The sequence below is a fragment of the Vidua chalybeata genome, chromosome 3 (assembly GCF_026979565.1).
Source record: "Vidua chalybeata isolate OUT-0048 chromosome 3, bVidCha1 merged haplotype, whole genome shotgun sequence".
NCBI lineage: Eukaryota > Metazoa > Chordata > Aves > Passeriformes > Viduidae > Vidua > Vidua chalybeata.
Genome location: NC_071532.1, coordinates 32,633,704 through 32,660,112, shown reverse-complemented (window position 1 = coordinate 32,660,112; position 26,409 = coordinate 32,633,704). Strand labels below are relative to the sequence as shown.

The window sequence follows — 26,409 nt, the reverse complement described above, 5'->3', positions numbered from 1 at the left end:
CAGAGCATGGACCAGGCTCTGCTCAGCGGGGCCGGGCCATGGGTCAAGAGGCAATGGGACAATGGGGCAGGAACTGAGGCTCAGGAAGCTTCACCTGAAGATGAGGAAGACGTTCCCTGTGCAGTGCCCGAGCACTGGGACAGATTGCCCAGAGATGTTGCCACTTGGACACTATCCTGTGCCATGTGCTCTGCGATGACCCTGCTTGAGCAGAGAGGTTGGAGCAGATGACCCACAGTGGTCTCTTCCAACCTGACCCATCCTGGGATTCTGAGGGACGACGGGGACACGCACCTCCCGCCATTCCCGTGTCCCTCGCCGCCTCCCGTAGGGGCCGCGGAAGCTGCGCGCTGCTTCCGGCGCCTCCCGGTGGCGCCGGGGCCGCTCTGCACCTCCGGCCGGGGCCGCTCCGGGGGCTTGGGCAGGGTCGGACCGGCGCCTCAAAGGCCGCTTCCTTCTTCCCGCCTCGGGGGTGAGTTGGTTCCCCGCGTACCGGGGCTGGGCCCGGCTGTACCCTGCCCGGCTCGCCGTGGCTTCGAGGGCACCGGGACAGCGGTGAGCGGAGGGCCCGGCACAGGGGCGCGGCTTGCCGGGGTGTCCGGGACGGCCCGGAGGAAAGCCCGTGTGTTCCGCAGCGCCAGGACCGAGGAACGTCGGTGCGAGCTGTCCTCTGTGTGTGTGTGCGCTGTACAAACTCATTTAAGGAAAACAATTCTTTGGCTTGTGGTGTCCTATCTAAAGACTGTTACAAAGCACAGGAGAATAACTTTTTATTACATATATATGTCTTTTTATTACAGAGGCTGCAAGAAGATTCCCATCTGGCATGCTGCAAATTCCAAGGAAGGTACCACAATCGAAGGTAGGTATGAATGTCTTGGGAGTTGAGGCTGCTTCTCTTTGCACCTGGAAAATATTTTTAATGTGCCTATCATAGTCTTTTTTGGCTAGTATCTTCTTTGGTTAAACATGGATTGACTGTTTCTCTGCTATCTTGCTTCACTGCTTCTCTTGCCAGTGTGTGTAAGTGGTAGGAGCATTTCCCACTTCCACCTGGTGGAGCTCCTTCCTGTCAGCCTGATCTGGAAGCCTTTGTGAACTCAGTCCCTGGTTTTGTCTGTAGCTGGCTTGCTGATTGCTGGCACTCAGTCTTGGACAGCAAATTATTTCCATGCTGCTTTTTGCACGGATGAAAGCAGAGAAGCAATTGTCTTCTTTATGGTCCCAAGATGCAGAACTGTCAGGTAACAGAGAGTAGAAATCTTTTAGTTCTGTGGAATTTGTCCATTGATGAAACATTGTAAAGGCAGAGAATTCTGAGAAGAGGGCAAGGAAGAAATACTGAGAGACTTTCAGGTAGTGAGTCTGATTTGATGTGTATGAACTAGATCTGAGAAACTGCTCATTATTTTCTTCAGGGCCTGGTGATGTGAAGGTTGTTGTACACGGTGAGAGTACCATGAGCTCTAGGTAAGCTCACACTCTAAACAATTATAAATGATAGATAGGAAGAGGGAAGACAGGAATGCAAAAGCAGCAACTTGTAAGAGTCATGTTGTGGACAGTGGCAGGGATGCAAACAGGACTAAAATCTCTTGTCATTATTTGCTGTCGTATAAAGGGCCCTATTTTGCCTTCATGTTTTGTGTTAGTTTTCTTTTTGAGGAGAACCTCCTTCTATGTGTGTCAGTAAGGCTTGGAACATTTTTTTTTAATGAAAAACTGCCTTATTTTCTTGGAAGGGGAATGTGAGCCTCTGCAAAGTGGGTTTTCCTTCAAAGCTTTATTCTGGGTGTAGGATCTCAGGATCAAAAGCTGTGCCATGACCACCTCTACTGTCAGTGCTGGCTCATATTTTCCCCAGCATGCAGCTCAGGAATAAAAGCTTGACCCTGCTTCCCCTCTGTCTCTGCAGACACATCTGCTGCCATGGTGAATGAGAAGCACAATGGCACCCTGCTTGTGCAGCTGGGGCCCAAACTGCAGGCCCACCCAGAGAAGCTGCTCCGGCAGCGGCGAGGCCACGACGACCGGCCGGAATACCTGGTCCGCTGGAGCGTTGTTAGCTTGGAAGAGAGAGCAGCGGGCGGCAGCAGTGCCTCCTCTGGAGAGACCAAGGCAGAGAACATCTCCATGTGGATGTCTGCAGAAGAGGTCTGTGCCAGCTGCCCGGCGCTGCTGGGCCAGAGGAGGCCGGAAGGGCCGCGGCTGAAAGAGGAGAAGGCGCCCGGTCCGTTGGCCACAGACGCCTCGCTGGACGAAGCCTCGCTGCTGGAGATGAAGGCCGATGTCAGGAGCCTGGTGCAGCGAGCCGGGCGCCAGGTGGCCGAGGCCGGGACACCCCAGTGCTCCATCCTGAGCACGGTGCACGTGCTGGGCGCCTACGCCAGCATCAGCTCCCTGGCGGGCGCCTTCAGGGAGGCAGGAGCCCTGGACCTGCTGACGACGATGCTGTGCCACAGGGAGAAGCAGATCCGCCGCAGCGCCGGCGAGATGCTGCGCGCTCTGGGTGCACATGATGCAGGTGGGGGCTGCTCCTGCTCAGTGCCACTGAGGAGGGGTTGCTGGGCAGCTGAGGGGTGCCAGGCCTTTGGGAGGGGTCAGATGCCTGGGAAGCAGCCTGTCTCAGGGCTTCTTGGCAAAAGGGGAAGAATCAGTCTGGATCTTCCAGACTTCCATGGTTGCAGTTGTCTGGACTGCTCTTGGAGTTAGAAACTCTTTCCCCTGCCAGGTTTCTGAGCTGGGATGCTGATTAATTCTTTGGAGGACTTAGGCCAAAGAGATTGGCAGAGTGTGGGGTGACTCTGCTTCAAGCTATCAGTTGGAAAGTCTCTGGCCTATTCTTGGCAGGGAGCCTTTCCTCAGGCCCTGGATAGAGGCTAGTCCTCATTTAAGAGGAGCTGCCATGGCTTGAAAGTGCATGATGAGACTTGGGTGCACCTGGAAGGTTGCTGGTTGTGGTGTATCCCACAGGAGATGTGGCTTTCCCTGTCCTAGTGCCTGAGTTCATGCAGCTCTGCAGTGGGGCAGATGAGGGGCTGATTCAGGTTAAAACCTGACTTCCTTTCTTCCCTGGGACCCTGTTGTGGAATCAGTTATTTGGAGTTGCTGCTTTGTGAGAATCTCACAGCTTTAGGGGTAGAAAAAGTACACCGTGGAGCAAAATGTTGCCACTCCAGAGGAAGGGATAGAACGTGGATCAGGTGACACTGAGCAGCAAAGCTGTTCCTTCCCTGCAGCTCTGTCTCTCGCAGGGAGGGTGGGGTGAGGGTTGTCTTTCTGGGGCCTGAAGAGTTTTTGATGTTGTTGCAGGAATCTGGGCCTATGTGCTGCTGTCCCTGAGCCAGCAGGATGGCATTGAGCAGCACATGGACTTTGACAGTCGCTGCACCTTGCTGGAGCTGTTTGCTGAGATCATGTCCTCTGCAGAGCACTGCATGTCCTTCGAGGGGATTCACCTCCCGCAGGTAGCGACAGACCTGCCACCAGCCCTGGACCTGCGGGGCATGAGGGGCCAGGAGGGGTGGGAGTGGGGGCCAGGGCTGGCAACTTGCTGGGACAAGAGGGGAGTTGAAGGTGGGCAGGTGAGCAAGACTGGCTGTGGGAGAGCTGGCACAGGACCTGGGCCTGGTGAGAGGCTGGGGGTGGTGCAGAGGCACCTGGAGAGCCTGGTCTGTGAGCAGGGAGGGGAGGGTGGGCTGAGAGGTCTCTGCTGCTGCCAGCCAGTCTGGAGCTCTCACGGGAGCCTGACTGGGAATGAGCTGGTGGCTCAGAGAGAGCTGGGGGCTAGAGGTGATCTGCAGGCTGAGTGTGAGTCAGTCAGTGAGTCAGTAACTAGTTTAGGTCAGAGTGTGAGAGCTGTGCTTGTTGCAGATCCCTGGGAAGCAGCTGTTTGTGCTGGTGAAGCACTACCTGTGTGTGACTTCTCTCCTGGACAAGCTGAGCAGTGGTGTGGAGCAGGGAGAGGAGCAGCAGGGCTGTGCTGTGCCCAGCCCTATCCCTGAGGAGAGGAGCTGTGTGAAGCAGGAGTTTGAGTTCAGCATGGCCATGGCAAACCTCATCTCGGAGCTGGTGCACGTGATGGGCTGGAGCCACAGGCACAAGGCAGAGCCGCTCCCCCAACGGGACCTGCAGCCTCGCCCTGCCCGCTCCATCTTCCAGCACAAGACCCAGGCCAGCACTGCTGTCCAAAAGCCTGTGCTGCCTTCAAATCCTGGTCCTCACAAAAAGCAGGGCTGTACCTTCCTGACTGCATCAGACTTCGCAGACAGCAGTGACTACACCGAGTACTTGCGGGCGAACCTGGTGCGTGGCATGCGTGTGCGCTTGCTGGAGGACTGCGGTGACGCTAGAGCTGGGGAAGAAGGCAAGTTTCTCCAGAGCACAAATAACATGCACACAGTACAGGTAGGTCATGGGGAGACTTCTGGCTGGAATGGCAGAAGGGAGTGACCGGGTTGACGGATGAATTCCTAATGATACTTTTATGTGCAGGAAATTGGACAATAGGCGTGGCATAATGTGTATCACTGTCTGCATCTGTCCTAGCAAAATACTCACCTTTCAGAGCTGGAGGGGTGGGTTGCATGGAAGGCTAGTCTGATTTTGTATGGGTTGTGCCACTAAGATTTCTTAGCCTCTAAAACAGGCTGTACTAAAAAGCCTCTCCCCATCTTTCTTACAAGCCCCCTCTAAGTACTTGAGAGGTCACTGTAAGGTTTCCCTGGAGCCTTCTCTTCTCTGGGTTGAACAACCCCAATTCTCTCAGCACTTCCTCATAGCAGAGGTGTTCCATCCCTCTTACTGTTTTTGTGGCCTTCCTCTTTACCTGCTCCAACAGGTCCATGCCTTGTACTGAAGTCTTCAGAGCTGGATGCAGTTCTCCAGGTGGGGTCTCACCAGAGCAGGGCAGAGGGGCAGAATCACCTCCCTTCACCTGCTGGCCACACTGCTTCTGATGCAGCCCAGGATATGGTTGGCTCTTTGGCCCTGAGTGCACGTTACCAGGTCATGTCCAGCTTTTTATCCACCAGTTGTGCTAAGTCCTTCATAGGGCTCCTTTCAATCCCTTTGTCCTCCAACCTGGTTTGGTACTGGGCTTTGCCACAACCCAGGTCCAGGACCTTGCACTTGGCCTTGTTGAACCTCACGAGGTTCCCACTTCTTGAGTTCATCCAGGTCCCTTTGGATGCCATCCCATCCATCAGGCATGTCAACTGCACTGCTCATCTTGATGTTGTCAGCAAACCTGCTGAGAGTGCAGCCAATCTCACTGTTGTCACTGAAGATATCAAATGGTATAGGTCCCCATACAGACCCCTGAGGGACACCACTTGTCACTAACCTCCAGCTGGACATTGAGCTGTTGACCTCTGAATATGACCATTCAACCAATTCCTCATTAACAAAATAGTCCATTTGTTGAATCCATATCTCTCCAATTTGAAGAGAAGGATGTTGTGTGATTGCTGTCAAAGGCCTTACAGAAGCCTAGAAAGGTGGCAGCCATAGCTCTACCCTCAGTCACTCATGTAATCACTCCATCATAGGTGGCCAGTAGGTTAGCCAGGCAAGACTCTCTCCTGGTTTTCTGGAATCACCTCCCTGTCTTCCATGTACCTCAGTTAAAAGGCTTTTCTAGTTCTGGTCCATGCATTGATGATGTTTCTGTTCAGGCCTCCTCAGCTGAATAACTGCTTTGCATCTTATTTTTAAGTGGTTTATAAACCTCTTTTATAATCCACTCTGTAAAGATAACTTGCAAAGGAAATGTATTTCATACTGATTCTCTCTTTGTCCTTATAATATCTGTGTTTCCCTAAAATTATGATATCTGTTTCTTATAAAGTTGTACTTGCTTTTACTCTTAATGAACTGGGTACTTGGAACGACCACCAAGATCCTTTCATATTTTTCTCCTGTTGCCAGTGGCATAAATTTCAAAGGGTTTTCGCTTCAATGTTGAGCTAAGGTGTACTGTTAGCTTCCATTCCCTTTGTCCTGTTGATCCCTTGGGTTCCCTCTTCTGTCTATTTTTCTGTTTAATTAGGTTGAATGAATTTGCAGTTGCTCCATTCAGGCTTATTTTCAATAAATTATTTGTAAGGCTCACACTATTAACAAAACCAGATCTGAATGGCAATTGGGCCAGTCCATCACAGCTCTGTCTCTTACCTCGTCTCATCTTTCCTTTGTTGCTCTGATTTCTGTTGCTTTCCTTGCCTCTCCAAAGAAAGAATTTCACTGTTGTGTCTGGTCCTGGAGCCCTGTCTTTCCATGACTCCTTTGAGATGGCATTTGGTAATATAACTAGTTTAGGTCAGAGATACTTTGAAGACTATTTGGTGTTGTGTGTAGTTTAACTCAACTTTCTTCCATACAGTGCTTTCCAAAAGTCAGTCAGCATCTTGTCTGCCCAGCACAATGGGTTCATAATAGCACTGGTGTAACTCCAGAAGAGCTCAGTGAAACAGGCAAACCATATGTTTTTCGCTGTTTTTTAAAGCTACTGACATGTTGTAATTGCTGTTTGCTGGGTTCTCCTTCTACTCAGAAGGTTAAATGCAACACTATGGTATGAGAAGCCATAAAAAGTCCTTCTGATTTTTGAGAGGCAACTCGGACAAAGCAGAGGAAACAATTGCTGCCTTTGAGACATGCTTATCAAGAGCCCAAAACCTGTTTGAGAGGGTTGATGAATGACCAAGGTTATAAAAGTGCCTTGAGGTACTTTATATAAGGCTCATCTGCCTTGAGGTAGTGTTGGTTATGTCCTTTGTCTGCTTTTCCCAAGGCACCTGCAGCTTGGCACTTTTGGAACAGGTGTGATTAACTGGATGCACTCATGCCTCTGCTGCTGTACTAAGTGAGATCTGTAGTGGTTGCAGGCAAAGTTAGTGTTTCTTTAAAAATAAAGATCCAGGTGTAACCAAGGCAAGAAGTTAGTAAAGATAGTATGCCTCAAAACAATGTGTGTGCTGAAATCTGTACAAAAATTGTGTAGTCTTCTACTTCTTTGGGAAATGGGAGGACAAATGTACCAAGAGGATTGAAAAAGTGAGCAGATCTGATTGTCTGGATTTGTTTCACCCATAGGTTTTACGGCAGTCAACGGGTCAGACCTACTGGATGCGTTGGCATGCATCTCCAGTACTGGAGATTATTGGCTTTGGGGACCAGTGGGAAGATCCTGCTGCTCAGGAAAAGGAATGCAGTGTGAGAAAGAACTTCAGTGTAGACACAGGTAAGATTGTGATGCCTGTGTATATCATCTCTTTCTGATTATCCTGTGGGATAGGAGTGGGGATCTTTATATGTCCAAACACACAGCAAGTAGCAGGCTGGGTTTAGAAAGCACTATCAGTTTGTGTGACCTTGTAAAGCTGGTTAAGGAATTGCATGGCTTGTGATTGAATGGAGTATTTTTGAACCCTAGACTTGTGTCAAGATGTATAATGCAAGTAATGATATAAAAAGTGTAAAATTTGATTTAAACTCCAACTGTCAAAACTTTGTGTTTGAATTAACTTACTGAACTGCCAAAACATGAACTTGGAATTCCTCTGAGATGAAGCTGTATGGGGGCACTCAAGTCCCCTTAAGTAAGTGATAAGGATTTTTTAAAGCATTAACATAGCAACAATTTGTTTAACCTCAGACTGTTAAGCTTTTAACAAGGTGTTAAAGTATTAAGAAACTGTTTTCGTAAGACATCTGCAGCGTATCCTAGAATCATTTAACATTGCCCTTGTACAGGGAGAAAATGAAAGGCAGATTCCAGACTTCAGATACCCCTTTCTTGTTCAGCATCTGACATGATTCTAGCCAGGGAAACCTATTAAAGTAACTCTTTTATCACAGCTCTGGTCTTCTAGAATATCTTTTGTGTAGAGTGGTTTGGATTTGCCAGCTGCAAGAGAGAATGTTTATGAGATCAGCAGCTAATTGCACACTTTGAAACTATTCTTTTTGATGGTTTCTTAAATGGCTTCTACCTCTTGTATTTAAAGGCTTAACTTCATGTCAGTGTGCTGCAGTGTCTAACTTAAAACAAACTTAGTTAGATTTCTCCTTTCATGGTCTTTCTGATTTTGGGAGAAGCAGGAGCTCTGTTTCACTTCTGTGTATAACTCTTTCCAGGCATCATATTCCACTTAGAATATGAACTGAAATGTGGGGTGTGCAGCAGAGGAGGGGGGAGACGGCAGAGTTGACAGTGCCCTTCCTTGCTCTGCTCCCCTGCAGTTCCACAGCCATTCCTGTGCAAGCCCTTGGGGGGGCTTTACTCCCTGCCTTACCTGGGGCAGCGGCTGCCCAAGGCTGCAGACACACTGAGCCGTGCCGAATGGTGGGAGCTGCTCTTCTTTGTGAGGAAGCTGGAAGCACAGGAGCAGAAAGAGATCACCTGTCTGATCCAGCAGCACCAGGGAGAGCAGGTAGGGGCCAGTGCCTGCAGCAGGGAAATGGGAGGGAGGAGCAAAGGGAACATTAGGGAAGGGAGCAGGCCGAGAGGAGATGGCAAGTGTGAGCTGTGCAGGGACAGCCTGAACGGGGCAGAAATGGGAGGATGAGTGGGGACAGCAAAAGCTTGGAGAGCTTGGCCCAGCAGAGCAGTGAGTGGAGATGAGAGGAAAGGCAGTGTCCCCTGACGGGAAGATGACTGTCCAGCAGGGTTTGGGCAGGCGAGGCAAGGCCGTGGGGTCATTCTGCCAGTTGCAGCTGGGTGGTGAGCACGCGTGGGGAGGTGTGGGCTGGTGGGAGTTGGGCTGGGGACAGGCAGGGGAGGGTGGCAGTGGGAAGCAGCCCTGGGCAGCTCTGGCGGTGCAGCCTTTCTGTCCCTTGTGCCAGTGGCCGCCACAAGGGCCTGGGCTGCGTGGCGAGCCCGAGATTAACTTGCCCCCGTGGGCGTGGCTGTCGCAGGTGGATGAAGAAGCCCTGATGCGTCTGTCGGTACCTGCGGAGCTGGCCCAGAAGGTGCTGCAGGTCCTGGAGAAGCGGTGCCAGGGCAGCTCTCTGCGTGACCTGCGCGGCTCCCGTGTCTACGCCAGACACTTCCTCGGGAGAGGGGCAGAGCAGGATGGTGGAGGGAGAACCACAGCGTCCTCAGAGGGTGACAGGAGCACCGGTTCTGAAGGCACGATGGCCAAGGCAGCGGAGGGAGACCTTTCTGCAGCCCCAGGGCCGCCCCAAGGCCGCAGTGAAGTGGCAGTGAAGTCAGATTCCCAGCTGTTCGGCGAGCTCTTGGAGAGGGAAGGGGTGTTCTTGCCAGAGGTGACGGAGGAGCAGAGCCAAGGTAATGTCCTGCCACGGACAGCTGGGGCAGAGGTGCAGTGCTGGCAGCAGCACTGCTGAGCACTGCTGCCTCCACAGGGGAAGGCTCTGGGCAGGGCATGGGGGCCACACAGCCAGGGCTGCCTGAAGTGGGGGTGCCTGTGGGTGCTGGGTGTGTGGGTGTGTGGCACCCTGGGAGCTGCTGGAGGTGTCACCGCTGCCCTGACGCCTCTGTCCCTCCGGCCAGCACTGGGCAGCTCCAAGGGGCTGAGTGAGAGCGGCTCGCTGGCCAAGGTTGCAGCTGTGGTGGACGTGATCCAGAGCAGCAGCTCAGCGGTGGGGCTGCGCTTAGCTGGGCTCAAGCACATCCTGAAGATGCTGGAGGAGGAGCCCAAGCTGGAGCAGCAAGTCGGCACAGCCCAGGGTGGGCTGGGCACCGGGAGTGCTGGGTGAGTGCTGGGGTACTGCACACTCCTCCTGCTGGCTGGGGAGGGCCCTGTGGGCAGGGTGGGGGACCTGGAGGAGTGGGAGTGTGAAGGATGGTATGTGCAAGAGGAAAGGTGGATTTTGTGTCCCTTGGTCCCAGGCAGGCTCATTGGCGGGGCTGTCTCAGCTGCAGCGTGGGCGGGAAGGAGGTGGCTGGCAGGGCCCAAGGAGGCTCTGCCTGAGGTGTCCTGTCGCATGCAGGGAGAAGCTGGTGCAGGTGTCAGTGGAGCTGCTGAGCACGGAGGTGGCAGAGAAGGCGCTGGTGGCGGTGACGCTGCGGCTGCTGGCCGTGCTGCTGGCCCGGTACGAGTGGCGCGTGCCCTTTGCCACGGAGGGCGGCGTGCGGGCCGTGCTGGCCTGCATGCAGCAGCACGGCTGCTCCGCCCTGGTGCAGCAGGCCGGGCTGGCGGTGAGTGCCCGGGGGATGCCGGGGGTGGGCAGGGGCGCGCGGGCTGCCCCGGGCGTGGTGGAGGGGCCGCTGCCTTGTGCGCTGCTCTCGTCCTCGCAGGCCCTGAAGGTGCTGGTGGGAGCTGCGGACGCTGAGCCGGGAGGTGCTGGAGGGAAGTGCTTGCCCTGGAACCACGGCGATGCACAGATGATGCGGGAGATCTTTGCCAGCATTGGCTCTGCCTCCAGCAAGGGCTCTGCCAGCCTGCTGAGTAGCATCCCTGCTGCTCTGAGCACCATGCAGAGGGTCCCAGGGTAGGGGCAGAGTGTGGAGAGCGGCTGAGGTTGGGGGGAAGGACGGGCAGGGCGGGCAGGTGGCTTGTTCTGTGCCTGGGGGAGGAGAGTGACACGGCTGTGTCCCTGCAGGGGCTCCTCAGGGGTGCAGAACGGCCTGCTGGTGGTGAACATGCTGATGGATGGGCACCGGGGCCTGGCGGAGCAGCTGGCGAGCTGCGATCTCCTGGCGGTGCTGCAGAGCTGCTGGAGGGCCGGGCAGAGCAGCGGCTGCCCCCAGGCAGTGCTGGCCCTCAGCGCCATCAATCGCCTGGCAGAGCACGGGCTGCCCCTGGGCCCGGAGGCAGCAGGTACCGTGCTGCCCACCCTGCCCCGCGGGTGCCACGGGCAGGGCTGCCTGGCCCGACAGGACAGAGCACCCTGAGGGGCTGCTGCCACTCGAGTGAGTGCCTGGGCTGGGCTCACGTGTCCTTGTCATGGCAGGCAGAGACGTCCTGTTGGACCCGAAGGGCGTGCAGATGCTGCTGGGTGGCCTGGACGATGGCGTCTTGTCCAAGGAGGTGGTGGTGGCCCTGGAACGGCAGCTCTGCAGCGAAGGCCCTGTTCCCTCTGGCCAGGTGGCCCAGCTGCTGCAGGACCGCAGCTGCTTCAGGCTGTTGCTGCGCAGCTTGGAGCTGCTGGGGACAGAGAAGGCTGTGAGCCTGAGCAGCCTCAGGTGGGTGCAGGGCGACTGGGGGAGAGTCTGGGACCCCCTGAGCAGGTGTGTGAGTGCTGGTGGTCATGTTGGGGAGCAACACAGGGCATGTTTGTGGGTCCTGGTGGGGGCGTTCTTCACTGGGGGCAGGCTCACCCCAGCACGTAGGCAGGTGCTGATTGGTGTGTCCTGGGGCACAGGGCCACGTGGGGCCACAGCAGCTGTGCCTGGGTGCTGGTGGGGACATGCAGGGGCAGCAGAGGACATGCCTGGGTGCTGGTGGAGTGTGCAAGGTACCAGGGGAGCCTTGGTTCCCAGTCCCCGAGAGGTGCCTTCCAGGTGGGGCAGGGAAGCAGGGCTGCCTGTAAGCACTGCTGTCCCTGCGCCCCGGCCTGAGCAGGCCCCCTCCATCACCCAGGATCCTGAACAAGTTCCTGGACAGTTACCAGGAGGATGTGCTGCCCTGGCATGAGTGTGTGGAGCCCTGTGTGTCCTTCCTGATCACGCACAGCAGCAGCTGGGAGGTGAGGGGGCCCCGGGACTCCCGGCAGGCAGGGTGGCTGTGCTGGCTGTGCCTCAGCCAGGCTGGGCAAGCAGGGCCCTGCTGGTGGCAGCCTGGCCTTGTGTCCGAGGTGCTGGGAGAGGTGGGGAGCGGCTGTCCTGGCCACGTCCCTGTCCTGGTGGCCACGTGCCCAGCCTGGCTGTGCCTGGGCAGGCTCTGGTGGGTGCTGGTGGGGTTGGGATGAGGGGAATGGAGGTGAAGCTCCGGCTGCTGGGGGGCCCCAGGGAGTTGCCAGCAGTGCCCCGTCTGCTCACGGCTGCGTCTCAGTAGGTGCTGCAGGAGGTCGTTGGCTTCCTGTACCGCCTGGGCAGTGCCAGCAAGGACTGTGTGGTGGTGATGTGCCACGTGGGCACCCACGAGGCTCTGTCCAAAGCCCTGGAAAAGCACAGCACGGTCCCGTCGTTGGCGCCGGCCCTGCTCGACCTGGTGACGGAGTGTGAGAAGTATGCCAGCCTCTACAAGAAGCTGACGAGCAGCATCTTGTCTGGCTGCATCCAGGTGGGCCTGGGGAGTCACGGCTGCCTGGGGATTTGGGTCTGGGGGCATCGGTCTGTCCCTGCTGCTGAGGGACGGCCTTGTGCTCTCCGCCTGGCACAGCCCTGTGGGGGCTGAGGGGAGGAGGACCTGGGGCCCCTGGTAAGAGCCTTGCTCCATCCCACAGCTGGTCCTGGGACAGATTGAGGAGCACCGCCGGAGCCACCAGCCCATCAGCATCCCCTTCTTTGATGTCTTCCTGCACAACCTGTGCCAAGGTGAGTGGAGGCAGGGGGAGTTGAGCCCAGGCTTGGTGGCTGGAAGCTCCTTGTGCTCTGTCCACAGGCTCCAGCATGGAGGTGAAGGAGGACAAGTGTTGGGAGAAGGTGCAGGTCTCTTCCAACTCGCACCAGGCCAGCAAGCTCATGGACAGGAACCCCAGGACCTATTGGGAGTCGAACGGCAGCACCGGCTCCCACTTCATCACTGTGCACATGCAGTGTGGAGTGGTGATCAGGTGGGGCTGGGCCGGCAGGGCTGTGTGTGGAGGAGAGGGCTTTGGGGATCTGTGCCGTGTCCCTGTGCTGGGGCCAGCGGGATGTGAGCGGCAGGGCGTGGTGATGTCAGGGTTAGGGCAGGGAGGCAGGGATGGCTGGGCAGCCTCGTGTTTGCTGTGCTGCAGGGAGCTGAGCATGCTGGTGGCCAGCGAGGACTCCAGCTATATGCCATCGAGGGTCGTGGTGCTGGGCGGGGACAGCCCTGCCACGATCAGGACGGAGCTCAATGCGGTGAGTCCCGGTGGGGGTCTGGCTGTGGAGTGAGGCGCTGGGAGGTGCCCTCGGGGAGGTGGGAATGGCAGGAGCTGTGCTGTGGGAGCCTCCTTGGGCTGCCTGTCACGCTGAGGGCTCAGTGCCTCCCTGCAGGTGACCATCCTGCCCTCGGACAGCAGAGTGATCTTGCTGGAGAACATGACTCGCTTCTGGCCCGTCATCCAGATCCGGGTGAAGCGGTGCCAGCAGGTAGAGGAGCCGGGGCTGGGCCTGGGAGCGGGCAGTGTGGGGCGTCGGGGCCGTGCCCCAGGAACTGAGGGTCCCGCTGTCCTGTAGGGTGGCATCGACACACGTGTGCGTGGCATCGAGGTGCTGGGTCCCAAGCCCACCTTCTGGCCCATCTTCAAGGAGCAGCTGTGCCGGCGGACGTTCCTCTCCTGCACTGCTCGGGCTCATGCCTGGAGCCAGGAGATCTGCCGAGACCGGGGGCGGCTACTGCAGCTCTTTGGCAGGTGAGTTGTGTCCTGGCTGTGCCCCCCTGGTGTCCCGAGGGGGGGACATGGCTGGCAGCCTGTGAGGGGACTGCAGGGCTGGGAAAGGAGCAGCTGCTGTGCCACCTGGATGGGAGGGGCCCCTCCTCCTTCCTGGCCACCAGAGGTGCTTCCTGGCCAGGCCACCTTGGGATCATCTGGGTTTAAGCTGGGCTAACCCCCCAGAGCAGGATGCCAGTCCCCCCAGGGCTGGCACGACCTGACAGAGGTTGGCCAGGGACAGCAGGATCTCGTGGCCACAGGCACTGCACAGCCCCCATTTGGCAGGAGGTGCGAGGCCCCAAGGGCCATTGGGGGCAGGCCCCAGAGACAGCAAGGGGCCCTTCCTGGCTGCTGGGGGCTAGTGGGGCCAGCAAGCCACGGTGCCTTGGCAAAGGGCAGAGCAGGGAGCCACCACTGCGTTCTGCTTTCCCATGGGAGTTGTCCAGCCCTTGGCACCGTGTGCTGCCCGGTTGCTGTTGCAGACTGAACCGGGCGCTGCAGCACGAGCAGGGCTTTGCCAACCGCTTCCTTCCCGACGACGAGGCAGCCCAGGCACTGGGCAGGACGTTCTGGGAGGCCCTGGTGAACCCCTTGGTGCAGAGCATCACCAGCCCAGGTACCCTGCGCTCTCCGGGACCCACCTGTGCCGTGCCCCAGGCAGAGGCACCTGGCTCTGAGTCTGGTTGGCCTCGCAGACGCTGACGGTGTCAGTCCCCTGGCTTGGCTGCTGAGTGAGTACCTGGAGAGCGTGGAGCTGCCCCGCCGTGCCACAGGACGCAGGGCTGCCTTTGCTTCCTGCGTGCGGCGCCTGACCCAGCTCCTGGTGCACGTGGACCCCGGTGGCCCGGAGCCAGAGGAGACCAGAGCAGCTGGTGAGCCAGGGGCTGCTCTGCCGTGGGGCTGGGCGGGCGCTGCTCCAGAGTGCCAGGCTGTGGCCATGGGGCTCCTCTGGGGAGCATCCTATGGCACAGGAGCTCCTGAGCCGGGTCATGCTCAGGTCATGCTCATGCTTGTGGTCATGCCCAGCAGTGGCCGTGCCTCTCCAGCGTCCCCCCAGCCCTGCTGTGGTGGGTCAGTGTGCGGGGCCTGCCCATGGAGCCACACTGAGCCTGAGGTTGACCCTTGGCAGGTGGGAAGGAAGGGAAGAACAAGGAGGTGCCGGCCAAGACTGCAAAGGCGGTGGTGAAGTCGAGAGGCCTGTGGGGAATCTCGCAGTGCTGGCGTGGTGTGGTGCAGCAGCAGGTAGAGCTTGGAGGGCTGACTGGGAGGGGTGTGGGACCTTCCCTGGGTGGCTGGAGCAGGGAGTGGGGTCTGGCAGTACCCTGGGAGCATGGGGAAGGCACAGGGCTGTACCTGGCCTCCACAGAGCAATGTGGGGACAGCCCTGCTGTGCTTGTCACGCTGGCACGGCTCGAGTTGTCAGCCAAGCCAGGAGACAGGTCCGGTGTCGGGCTGTTATTTCCTGCTTGGGCTGCTGCTGTGTTTCCGTAGTGCCCCCACAGCCCCTGGCCAGCCCTCAGAGCGGCGCTCCCACCTTGGCAGCTCCACAGCAGCACCAGGGCCCCGAGTCCCAGGGAGCCAGGCAGTTGGTGTTGGCAGGGCAGGGCTGCGGATGTTCCGAGGGGCACGTCCTGCTGCGGGCTCAGGCCTCGCGCTGCTCCCACAGGTGCAGCGGTTCCTGGAGGCGGCGGGGCAGGCGCCGGACCTTGCGGAGCGCTACTGCCGGCTGTACCAGCGCCTGCGCGGGGCCACGGAGGAGCTCTTTGGGCAGCAGGCCGCCTTTGTGCTGGCCCTGGGCCAGGGCTTTGCGGGGGCTTTGCTGCAGCTCTCCTTCCTGACTGCTCTGCACGTGAGTCGAGGGAGCGCGGCCCCGGTGCTGTGGCCCTGGGTACGGGCTGGGGAGCTGCCCTGGCCCACGGCACTGGGGCAAGCTCTGGGTGGGTGGTGTCCTGTTCCCCCTGAACCACAGAGCCCTGCCCTGGCACCCCGGACGGTGCCCAGCGCAGGTGCGTGCTGCTCATCCCAGCGTGGGCCCGGCCCTGGCACACTCCGGCCTTGGCCTGGTGCCTGGGCACCCTCGGCCCCTGCCTGGGAGTGCCCGAGTTTCCCGGCTGCTCCCTGCAGGGACATTGCTCCATCCCGGCCCTGTGGGCACTGGTGAGTTCTGTCTGCAGCCAGCCCTGTCCCTTGCAGGTGAGTGAGCAGTTTGCCCGCTACCTTGACGTGCAGATCCAGGAGCTCCGCAGTGCTGTGGGCAGCACGGGGCCTCTGGAGCGGCTGCAGCAGTTCTTGGAGCCTTTTGTTGTCTTCAGTGGCCTGGAGTTTGCCCACACCTTTGAACACTTCTACAGGTGAGGCTGCTGTGTCTCCAGAACCAGGGGCCTGGTGCAGCGTGGCCTGGTGTGCTGGGGGAGCTTGGCCTGCTGTGGCAGTGATGCTCCCGCTTTGCTTTTACGGGATCATGGAGTGCGGAGGGTCTGTGGGTGCTGCCAGTGTGTGGAATCACAGTCCCTGCTGGGGACAGAGAGGGGACACGTGTGTGCTGCCAGGCCCATGTGCCATGGAATGAGGCCGGGCTCGGACCTGTGTTTGTCTCCTGGTGGGTGGCTGATGGCCACAGGGTTCTGGCCCAGCCCTGACTGAAGCTGGTGGCCATGGCAGGCACTACCTGGGGGACCGGCTCCTGACACAAGGGCCATCTTGGCTGGAAGGAGGCATCGTGGAGCAGATCGGGCTGTGCTTCCCCAGCCGCTTTCCCCAAGATATGCTGAGCAACTTGGCCGAGTCGGAGGAGCTCCAGCGGCAGTTCTGCCTCTTCCAGCTGCAGGAGCAGGATAAGCGGCTGCTGGAGCTGGACGCGGGTCTGGAGGAGGTGAGAGGGATGGGGGCGTGGGGAGGCCGGAGGCCGCCGGCTTTCCTTGCGGGGATCCCGGAGCCTGACTTGAGCTGCCCTCGTGCCCCTGTGCCCAGGTGCTGGGAACAGCCGCAGTGGCAGACGTGCCAGAGGTGAAGGTGCTGGCCCTGTCCCCGCGCTGCTGGCCTGTTTCCCCGCTGTGTTACATGGATAACCCTGGGAGGTTTTTCCCGGCGGTGCTGAGCTCCCCACTGGATGAGTTTGCTGACTTCTGCCGGCAGAGTGAGTGCTGTGGCCGGGGCTGTGCCCAGACCCTCCAGGGCAGCTCAGCCACAAGTGGTGGTGGGCTGGGAGTGCCTGACAGGGCTGGTCCCCGTCCCTGGCACTGACACTGTCCCTGGCAGGCCAGAGCCAGCTGGGCTGGGAGTGCAGGAAGCCCCGTCGGCTGCAGTGGACGTGGCTGGGCCACGCCGAGCTGCAGTTTGGAGACTGCGTTCTGCACGTGTCCACGCTGCAGATGTACATCCTGCTGTGCTTCAACAGCGCCCAGGTAGGGGCTGGAGCCACGGAGGGGCCAGGGAGGCAGTGGAGACTGGAGCATGGCAGGGCCGTGTCCTCCCTTTCCTTCTGGTGGGGTCTCCAGTGGCGTTTGGGACACAGGATCCCATTCTTAGGCAGGGCCTGTGGCCAGTGAGTCTTGGCCACTGCCCTCCCAACCCTGTGCTGCAGGAGGTGGCTGTGGAGGCCCTGCTGCAGGCTACAGGGCTCCCTGCTGACCTGATGCACCAAGCACTGATACCGCTGACCCACGGCCAGGGTGTCCTGGTGGGGAGCTGCACACCAGGGGGTGAGTGCAGGGCTGGGGCACCCAGGGGAGGAGCTGGCCTGAACCCCGAGGGGGTGCTGAGCTTAGGGGGGTGCAGGAGCTCGTAGGGCTGGTGAAGGGGCTGGGTCCATGTGGTGGTGCTCGGGGCACAGGGTGTGTCAGGGTGGGGCCTGAGGCCAGTGTAGGGCTGGGGGTGATGGGTGGGGTGGGGCCCGGGGCCATGCATGGCGCCTGGGTCAGCGTGGGTGGGTGGGTCCCAGGTCTCTGTATGGGCTTGGGCCGGGGCCAGGGGCCGTGGGCGTGGCTGTGGCTTAGGGCCACATGTCGGGGACAGGGCTGGGGAGGTCAGTGGTGCAGGCAGCCGCAGGAGGCCCAGCTTGGGTCCCCCAGCCACACGTGTGTCCTGGGGCTCCTTCAGGGCCCAGCTCGAGGCTTGGCTGAGCCTGGGTTGGGGGCTGGCTCCAGGTGCACTGCGGCTGAACCAGGCAGCCCTGGCCCAGAGCTCCGGCCGCCAGCTGAGGCTGCTGCCCCAGCAGAGGTACCTGCGGACAGAGGGGGCCGAGGTGAGCGCCCTGGAAAGGAAGAGGAACGTCCTGTGCTGCCTCATCACCCGCATCCTCAAGGTGGAGAAGCAGCTGCACATCGACAACCTGGTGTTCAGGGTACGGGGGTGGCGCGGGCAGAGGGGGCACAGGGGCTGCGTGGGGGCTGCAGCCACTGCAGTGGGGCTCCCTTGCTGCCATAGGTGATCGATGCCTGTCAGAAGGGCGAGTTGGGGCCAGGGGTGCAGTTCCTGAGCTTCTGCTGCCACAGCGTGGACGTGCTGTCCTGCATCCTGCACCTGCTGAACCAGGGCTATCTCCGGCGCCAGGAGGGGAGGCCTCATGTCTTGGAATACATCTCTGCTGAATCCACAACACCTCTTGGCGGCCAAGCACAGATGACTTTCCAGTGCAGGCCAGCTCAGGCATCTCTGGAGGAGGACGGCAGAGACAGCCTGCATTGGTAGGGGGCATATTCACCAGGTGTGGAGGGGTGTGCATCTCCACCCTGTGTGAACATGGCACATTTCTCCATGTCAGGCGGAATCCTGGCACAGACAGGGCAGAAGAATATCTCATGGCAATGCTGCAGGTGCCAATGGGACACACGCTCAGTCCAGAGGAGGCAAAGCTGCTCATGAGCCAGACAGTACAGCAGGTCCAGGATACTCTGAGCATACCGGATGATGTTGCTCAACACCTCCTCATGCACTGTAGGTGGAATGTGGATTTCCTGATCCAGTGTTATGTGGAGAACTGTGAGGCCCTGCTCATCTCCTCAGGGCTACAAGTGCAGGATGTCCAACCTCCCCCAAGCCCTGGAACCCACTGCCCAGTCTGTGTGAGCCAGCTGTGTCCCACTGAGAAGCCACCAACCCTTTGCTGCATGCACTACTGTTGCAAGGTGAAGATCCTGGGGCCTTTGGTTCCTGCTACTTGACAGGCAATTGCTGCTGTCTACTTGGAGCAGCTGTTCTTTGTCTGAAGGTGTTATCAGGGGATTTTTCAGAGCTTATGCATTCTCTTTTCTCAGCTCGCTTTTTTATGATCCTTCACTCACTGGTTTGTCTGTTCCCATTTTTGTGCTTTGGCGTACTTACCTGTGATCTGTGGGGTTTTGTGCACCCTCTGCTGGGTGGGGAGGGCTTCCAGGGTCACACGGCCCTGCTTAGGTCTGATCTCTCCTCTTGTGCCCTGACAGCCCTGTTGGAGGGAATATCTCACAACTCGCATTGAGCAGAACATGGTTGTCAACTGCACCTGTCCCATATCCGAGTGCCGTGCTCAGCCGACCACAGCCTTCATCTACTCTATCGTGTCTTCTGAGGAGATTATAGCCAAGGTGAAGCAGGAGGGGTGGCTGCTGGGTGTCCCAAGTTCTCTTGCATTTTGGTCAGCACTATCAGATGATTTTGTTGCTGCTTTCCCCCTTCCTCTTTCCAAAACTGGCAGCATGATAATGGTGGCCAGCCAGATCTTGTCTGTTTTCTCTGATTATGGTCAATACCAGCTGTTCAGGAAAGTATGACATCAATGAAAGAGCACAGTGGTATTTCCTCTGAATGTATCTCTAGCAAGCAACATTTCAGGGACATCATTAGTTCAGGACTAGATGACAGCCATGGTAGCAGCTCATGACAAGTATCCTCTACTGGTATGCTGGAAGCAATATAATAATAATAATAATAAATCATCAAGGCCAAATGAAAACATGAGCAATTTCATTTTACTGCTGCATCAGTGACCCCTATGTCCTTTCTCTTCCATTGGTCTCTGGTTTTGAGCAGTTCAGGTTTTTGTGAAGATGGCAGGAATTACCACATCACATTAGACTTAATCTTCACTGTAAGTCTGTGTGAGTCTGCAGATGTATCTAAACCAGGCTTTCTGAGCTGTGCTTACCTTAGTGCTTGGTCATCAGGCTACAGCAGTAGATGCTTGTTCTAAAGCAGAAGCTACTTTTTTTGGTTTTTTTTTTTTTAGTTTCTAGGGCTGAATGCCCTCCGCACCTAATGGCAGAGCTGTAGCCGTCAAATGACAAACTCTTTTTGTTAACTGCTAGGAAGAACAGTCTCTTTTCCACTGCTCTATTCTTTGACAGTTATATCTTTTGTCTTTTTTTTTTTTAATAGGAAGTGCTCGGAGAATTAGTGCATATATCTGGACAGTTAGTCCTTACTGCCTTTGCAAATCCCCTAGTCACACCTGTCTGAAAGCAGGATTTAGTAGTCTGTTGCTGTGACTGTTTTATAAAAAGAAATAATTATTGCAGATTGACATAAATAGCAGCTAATTTTAACAGGTTGCTCTGATGCTCTCACTGAAAAGTTATGTTTTCCTTTTGATCAGTAAGTGGCGTGGCTGGAATGTTAATGTCTGATGCAGAGTCACACATACAGTCATAGAATATTTTGGGTTACAATAATCTGTGGAGGTCTCTGATCCAATCCTGGGCTCAAAATAACTAGATTATTGTATGAAGATCTAATGCTGGAATTATATTTAAACATAAGAGAACTGTTTGTTGGGGTTGGGGATTTCTTTCCAATAGTGAGGGTAGTGAGACATGGTACCAGTTTGAGGGGAGAGGTTTGTAGTCTCTGTGCTTGGGTATATTCAAAATCCAACTGGACACAGTCCTGAGCAATCCTGCTTTAAGCTGGAGAGGTTGAACAAGGTTTTATTTCCAGAAATACCTTCCAACCTCAGCAAGTCTATGAAATGCTTCCAGATATGACATGGGGGGGATAGAAAAATGAACACAAAGGGAATGAAAGGGTAAACTGACTGAATGCTGTTTTGTTGTGTGCAGCTGTTTGGTGAGATGCATAGCCCAGAGCACCAGACACTACTTTTAAGGCCTAACCGTGCAGCTTCTCAGATTTAGATCTCTTTCCTGGCTTCTCATTACAGTATGAAAAAGCCCTCCTTAGACGCTATGTTGAGTGCTGCTCCAACCTGACATGGTGCACCAACCCTCAGGGCTGTGATCAGATCCTTCTTAAGGATGGACTTGGTTATGGAGCAGCCTGTTCCAAATGTTCCTGGATATCCTGCTTCAACTGCAACTTCCCAGAGGTGAGGCTGAGCTGGATCACAGGCTGTACTCTCTTAGGTTTGGCACCCACCCTTCTGCTTTTATATAGTTGAATGATTGTGTTTTCCTCTCTCTCAGGCCCATTATCCTGCCAGCTGCAGCCACATGTCTCGGTGGGTGGATGATGATGGATACTATGAGGGAATGACAAGTGAAGCCCAAAGCAAACATCTGGCTAAGCTCATTTCAAAGCACTGCCCAAACTGCCAGGCTCAGATAGAGAAAAATGAGGGGTGCCTGCAGTGAGTATACAATTTTGTTTGCTACTGTGTTTGTGACTGGGTGGCACAGTCCCTGGCTGTGGTGTAGGAGAGCACTGTCAGCAACTGTCTGCCAGTGGCTGTCAGGACTGAGCAATTCCCATTGTCCTTCTGCAGTATGACATGTGCAAAGTGTAATCACGGTTTCTGCTGGCGCTGCCTCAAGCCCTGGAGGCCGAATCACAAGGATTATTACAACTGCTCTGCTATGGTGAGTGGTTTGCTGTATCTTCTTGGTTCATGCTTGTGTTCAGGGGCCCCTATAGCCTCTCAGAGATGGTAAGGATCTCCACTTGGGCCCTTTACTCTGGACTTTGTCAATTTGCCTGTAATACTGGCATTTCCAAGTAGCCCTGCTACTCGAGGGAAATTGCTACAAGTTCCTGTACCTTTCCTTTCAGGTGAGTAAAGCAGCTTGGCAGGAGAAGCGTTTCCAGGATTACAATGAGAGATGCACCTTTCATCACCACGCAAGGGTAAGGCCTCCTCCTTCCTTTGCAGATGCTGACTGCTGCTCAGCCCTGGTGAGCAGGGCACTTTCTTGTTTCAGTGACACTTTTGTGTCAGTGTCTTCTCTGCTTAGAAGCAGGCTTCACATCCAGACTGGGATCACTGGATGATCATTTTGCCCTGGCTCTGACATTAAGGAGTAGTCCTTGGCTGCTTTCTTCTGTCCAGTCTGTTGTGGAAACTGAGCACCTGACTTGTGGTATTGAGGGGCTCAGAGTGGTGCAGAAGTTGGAAGCAATGGTGACTGAAGGCTGAGCTCTGCTCAGAGCTGAGGTGCTGTAAAAGGTTGAAGTGATGGCACAGTAGAAATTACATAGTTGGATGCATTAAATACTCTTCTGCTCCCTGCATCTTCTGGATGGCACTTCAGAATGCTTAGCAAGTATTTGTGTGGAAGGTGTTTTTTTTTCAGTCTTGTGGAGCTTGACAGTGACATTGACTTTTTTTTCCCCCTCCTTTGGTTTTTGCAGGAATTTGCTGTAAGTCTGAGGAACAGCATTTCTTCCATCAGAGAGATGCCAAAAATTAGGAACTTGACCTTTGTTCTTGATGCCTGCAAAGTGCTAGAACAGGCACGGAAGGTAAGGCTGGATAATATAGTCTTGCTGAGGTTTAGACTTAATTCTGCTGATGTGAGGAGACACCAACCTTGTTCTTCTCCAAACAAGAGGAGATAGAGAAAGCTTGAGGGGAGGAGTAACATCAGGACAGGGGAAGAACTCATGTCTGCCCTTCACTGCTTTGAGTCTGAGTTGAGCTCTGTTTGCAGTGTTCCTTACAGTCAGGTCATTTGGAGCTCAGTTTGGATCAAGTTGACACCATGGAATAAAGACAAGGTCAATATTTAGGGTTTTCATCCACTGGGTTTGGTCCATTCCTATTAGAAGTGCCCCAGTGAAGGCACTTTGAAAGCTCTCCTGATGGTGTGTTACAGTCAGGAAGTTCCTCTTGATGCTCGTGTTATGATTTTTTTCTTAACTTCATTTCATGAACTATAGATATTTTGGAAGCAGTGAGTTACCCACTGCATGTCCTCATAGCCACATCAAAAAGGATTTGTGGTGCAGCCACTGTGTGTGTGCAGTAAGCCTGTGACACCTTAGGTGTGTAACGCCTGCTCTGTCCTGAAACATCGGCAGGAAGTGGGAATTGTCTTGGAAGGAGGTGGGAATTGTCTTTGCAGTACTGACTTTGCATATACACCCTGGTTTTGCAGGTAGGCTTGATTTTGAGAGAGGCATGTGAGACAAGGGTGCCTGACCCTATTTTGTCTTCTCAGTATGGTAGCCCCTTAGTTTTCTGGAGTACATATCATTGTTGCTTGTTGTTGCTGCTACTGAATTTTCTGGCCCATTTCTTTAAATGGAAACAGTGATCTCATTCCCTACTGGGTGCCTATATGGCTTTAGGGGTCATTCATTTATAACTGGAGTTGGCCACTTGTTGAAATGCCTTTGTTGTGGGCTCTTGGTGCTGTACAGCACCATGCCTGCTTCCCTTTGGGCTCCATTCTCTTTGTTGTTCAGCCTGGGCTGCCCAGCATTGCCTAGTCCCGTGTGCTGATGGGTTTGACTCTGCCCGCTGGTCAGTCACACTTGTTATGCATTTATAGTCTGTGTTCTTGTGATGGTTTGCAGGTGGGAAAAATCAGTTACTTTAGACTTTGATATAAAATAATTGCACATTCATTTCCAATCCTGCCAGTAGCTTGAGTTAGCCTAGCACTGCTGTCTCTTGTCACAATGGGTCATTGGGCTATGGCCACAGGCCAGAGGCCACTGATAATAATGAGGTCTGGAAGGGTTTGATACTGCTCCCTTCTTGCCCACTCTGAAGCTGAAGGAGGGTGCTTAGCAACATGATCTGTACTTTTCCAGGTGCTGGCCTACTCCTGTGTGTACAGCTACTATAACCAGGACACCGAGAGCATGGATATTGTGGAACAGCAGACTGAGAGCCTGGAGATGCTCACTAATGCTCTGCAGATCCTTCTGGGTAAGTCCTGGGGCCTCTTTGCAGTTGTGACTAACATTTCCAGCTGTAGTCAAAGGGCAGCAGCTCTAGTGGGGCGATAGCATATATACCAACACCCAGCTGGTCTCACTTCTCCCAGTCCAGTCCTTGCCTTCTTGATGTCATTTCTGAGAAAGTCCACTGGAGCAGTTTGGCTGCCACTGGAGACTGATGCAGTATTGAGCAACATGTTCTGTTCTGAAAGAGGGATGCATTTGCACAGGAGATCTAAGTAGCTATGGCTGGCTTCACACTCAGAGCTAAGGACTTGGTCTCTGCTCAAGAGTGTGGGATGCAGCATGACTTTGTTGGCCTTGAATTGCAGAGGAAACCCTGCTGCGGTACCAGGACCTGGCCACTTCTCTTCAGCTTCTGAAAGCAGAGCACTTCTGTGCGGGTTTGGAATTGGTGCGGCAGATCAAGGAGCGTCTCTTTGCAATTCTCTGGCACTCCACACAGGTGAAGGCCACATGGCTGTTCGTGGCTTGTCTTGCTGCGGTCTAATTTGACTGTGGGCAAACTAAAGGGCTTGATCAGCTGAGGGCATAAACTCAGGATTGTGTGTGTGCATGGCAGGGGGTTGCAGCACAAAATACACCCCAAATTACATACTGTTTCTGTCTCTTTTGTCTGTTCTTTCCTGCTAACAGGATTTCCATGTTGGGCTCCAGACTTCAGGTGATGCTGTTCAGAGAAAGCTGAAACTTGCAAATGTGCCTGCTTCAGCCCTTGCATGTACAGGGTGAGTTTTCTTAGTGGGGCAACAGAGGAAGGTGAGTGAGTACAGACAAAAAGCAGGTGAGCAGAGTTTTCTCCCGTGCTCACCACCATACAAAAGAGTGAATGACAAACACTGATTACTTGTGTCCTGTTTTGTGGTTTGAGGTAGCAATTTAAGTGACGTGGTGGTGTAGGGAAATGAGCAAAACCTCTGCTTGTATGCAGCTATGATAAAGAAAGCTCCATCACTGGCAGACTCAGTTATGGAAGTTGCTCTCCCTGGACTCTCCTGAGTTTCTTTGGCTGGGGATACTGAGACAATGACAGTAGGGTGTTGTGGGGCTGGGTTGTGGCTGATGCTCACAGCAGTCTCTGCTTTTATGCTCTGCTCCTCAACAGGCAAAAACGTATCATCCTGTGTGACTCCCCCAACACAGATGAAGGTAAGGAGGTTGAAGATGAGGAGTATGATCCACAGTGGCAGGAAGACTATGATGACGATGATGACCTTGATGAAGACAACTTTATGATTGATAATAATTCAGATTGTGATTCTTACTTTGATGATAATGATAGCTATCGTAGCTAACACTAGAGTGTTCTGTCACCTAGCCTGCCACCTTGGACCTCTGCCTCTACTTTGTCTCAACCAGTTTGTTACTGTGTTACTGTTTTTCCTCAAAGGCAGGGAGGAGCTCTCAGATGGAACAAAACATTTGCTCTGGGAGGTTTCTTGCTCAGTGACTCTTGCATATGCAGGAACATGCTCTGGGCAGCTGGTCTATGTTATTGTGGCCACCTTTCTCAGAAAGACATCTCCTTGCCTTTTTCCCTTGTCTCCAGTTCTGCCTATAGGTATTTAATTGAGTTAGAAAGCCCACCTGCAGAGTGAGGACCACTTGCCACCTGTTAAAGGGCTGCTCCTTGTCCTTGGTGTGCTGTCCCCAAGGGCTGAGCAGAGGGGAGGGTGGCACATGTCCCAGCACAGCACTGTCTAGCAATGGCCAGTGTCTAGAAATGCTGTAAAAAGATGCATTTACACTCAAAGTCTCCCAGCTGGAGCTGGTGGGATTCTCTCCAGTCACAGATAGATGTGGTTTGGTTCCTCGGGTTGAGAGGAGCTGCATTTTTGCCGTTTGTTGGAGTTTTCTTCTCTGTTATGAAGCAGGAAGGGCTACTATGAGTGACACAAGTTTGCAGGATTGTTTAAGTTTATAAATATATGCACACACATATATTTTATATACATATATACATATATATATATGAAGAGGTTGTTCAGATAATCTGTATCTTTGAAAAAAAACAAAAAAAAACAAAAAAAAACAAAAAAAAACAAAAACAAAAACAAAACCCAAAAACAAAAAAGAAACACCACCCTGAGGAACAAGGGTTGAATAAAAGTTCTGTTTAAAAAATAAACAGTTTTCTTCCAGCACAAGCCTTCTTGTTGTCTGTGGGGAACAGGGGAGTGGAGGAACAGCAGGATATCGTCAAGTGAGGATGTGACCAGGATGTGCTTATCCCAGAAGTTACTTGTGAAATTAGTTATTTGTGAAATTAATTAGAAATCACAAATGAGTTGAGTTTGGAATCCTCACACAGACCACACAGTCTGCCCTGCAAAATGGCTTTTCCTTCCTAGGCAGTTCAGGGAACAGTGAGAGGGTGTGGGGAGCGATGGGAAAGAGGGCAGGGGACCAGACCATACAGAGTAGTGAGGCTGGTGTTTCTGGGACCAGGTGCAAGACAGGATGCCTGCATGTTGATAGAGGTGGTAACATCTGGTGCCCAGCAAAAGGCATATGTGAGACTGCTATCAGGGCTTGAGGGGTGATTTGGGGATTGTTTTGGAGATACAGGGCTCTTAGGCCTTGAATATCATCTGGAAGGGATGTGGGATTCTTACGGGATGCTAGACAGGGAGCAACTGCCAGACAGACCATGAGGGAAAACTGATTTTCCCACTTCCCTGCAGCTGGTAGCTCCTAGTCCTGCTGAGTCTGTCATGGTGGAAATCGCAACCCTGCTCCCCATATGTGGCAATGGGTTCCCTGTGACACCTCTCTGGGCCCTCTCCTCAGGGCTCCTTGCAGGAGCAACCTGAATTTCCCAGG

General features: G+C 54.9%; 1 protein-coding gene across 2 annotated transcripts; it reads left to right on the top strand.

Annotated features, from left to right (window-relative positions):
- The first annotated feature begins 391 nt into the window (after window positions 1–391).
- Window positions 392–25,727, top strand: LOC128785269 (cullin-9-like). 2 transcript variants are annotated; one of them, XM_053937588.1, is made up of 42 exons: window positions 392–472; window positions 801–862; window positions 1,916–2,524; window positions 3,313–3,467; window positions 3,874–4,407; window positions 7,096–7,243; window positions 8,245–8,435; window positions 8,920–9,292; window positions 9,518–9,719; window positions 9,958–10,165; window positions 10,265–10,458; window positions 10,570–10,787; window positions 10,921–11,152; window positions 11,550–11,655; window positions 11,964–12,191; window positions 12,355–12,445; window positions 12,513–12,684; window positions 12,850–12,955; window positions 13,091–13,186; window positions 13,274–13,449; window positions 13,953–14,086; window positions 14,166–14,342; window positions 14,600–14,712; window positions 15,137–15,319; window positions 15,664–15,821; window positions 16,132–16,342; window positions 16,441–16,606; window positions 16,729–16,874; window positions 17,054–17,171; window positions 17,616–17,812; window positions 17,896–18,155; window positions 18,233–18,596; window positions 18,894–19,034; window positions 20,606–20,770; window positions 20,868–21,031; window positions 21,167–21,260; window positions 21,451–21,525; window positions 22,030–22,140; window positions 23,437–23,554; window positions 23,898–24,031; window positions 24,223–24,314; window positions 24,692–25,727. In XM_053937588.1, exons 3-42 carry the CDS (start codon window positions 1,930–1,932, stop codon window positions 24,879–24,881), a joined length of 7,536 nt encoding a protein of 2,511 aa, XP_053793563.1. In that variant the 5' UTR covers window positions 392–472; window positions 801–862; window positions 1,916–1,929; the 3' UTR covers window positions 24,882–25,727. The 2 variants fall into 2 exon arrangements, with proteins under 2 accessions (XP_053793563.1, XP_053793561.1); XM_053937586.1 differs by lacking the exons at window positions 392–472; window positions 801–862 and adding an exon at window positions 960–1,470.
- The last annotated feature ends 682 nt before the right edge of the window (window positions 25,728–26,409 follow it).

Coding starts and splice junctions, on each gene's coding strand:
- LOC128785269 (XM_053937588.1), top strand. CDS start 1,930: ATGGTGAATGAGAAGCACAATGGCACCCTGCTTGTGCAGCTGGGGCCC. Junction 16,607..16,728: donor TGCTGACTTCTGCCGGCAGA/GTGAGTGCTGTG, acceptor TGTCCCTGGCAG/GCCAGAGCCAGCTGGGCTGG. Junction 21,526..22,029: donor CCTTTCATCACCACGCAAGG/GTAAGGCCTCCT, acceptor TGGTTTTTGCAG/GAATTTGCTGTAAGTCTGAG.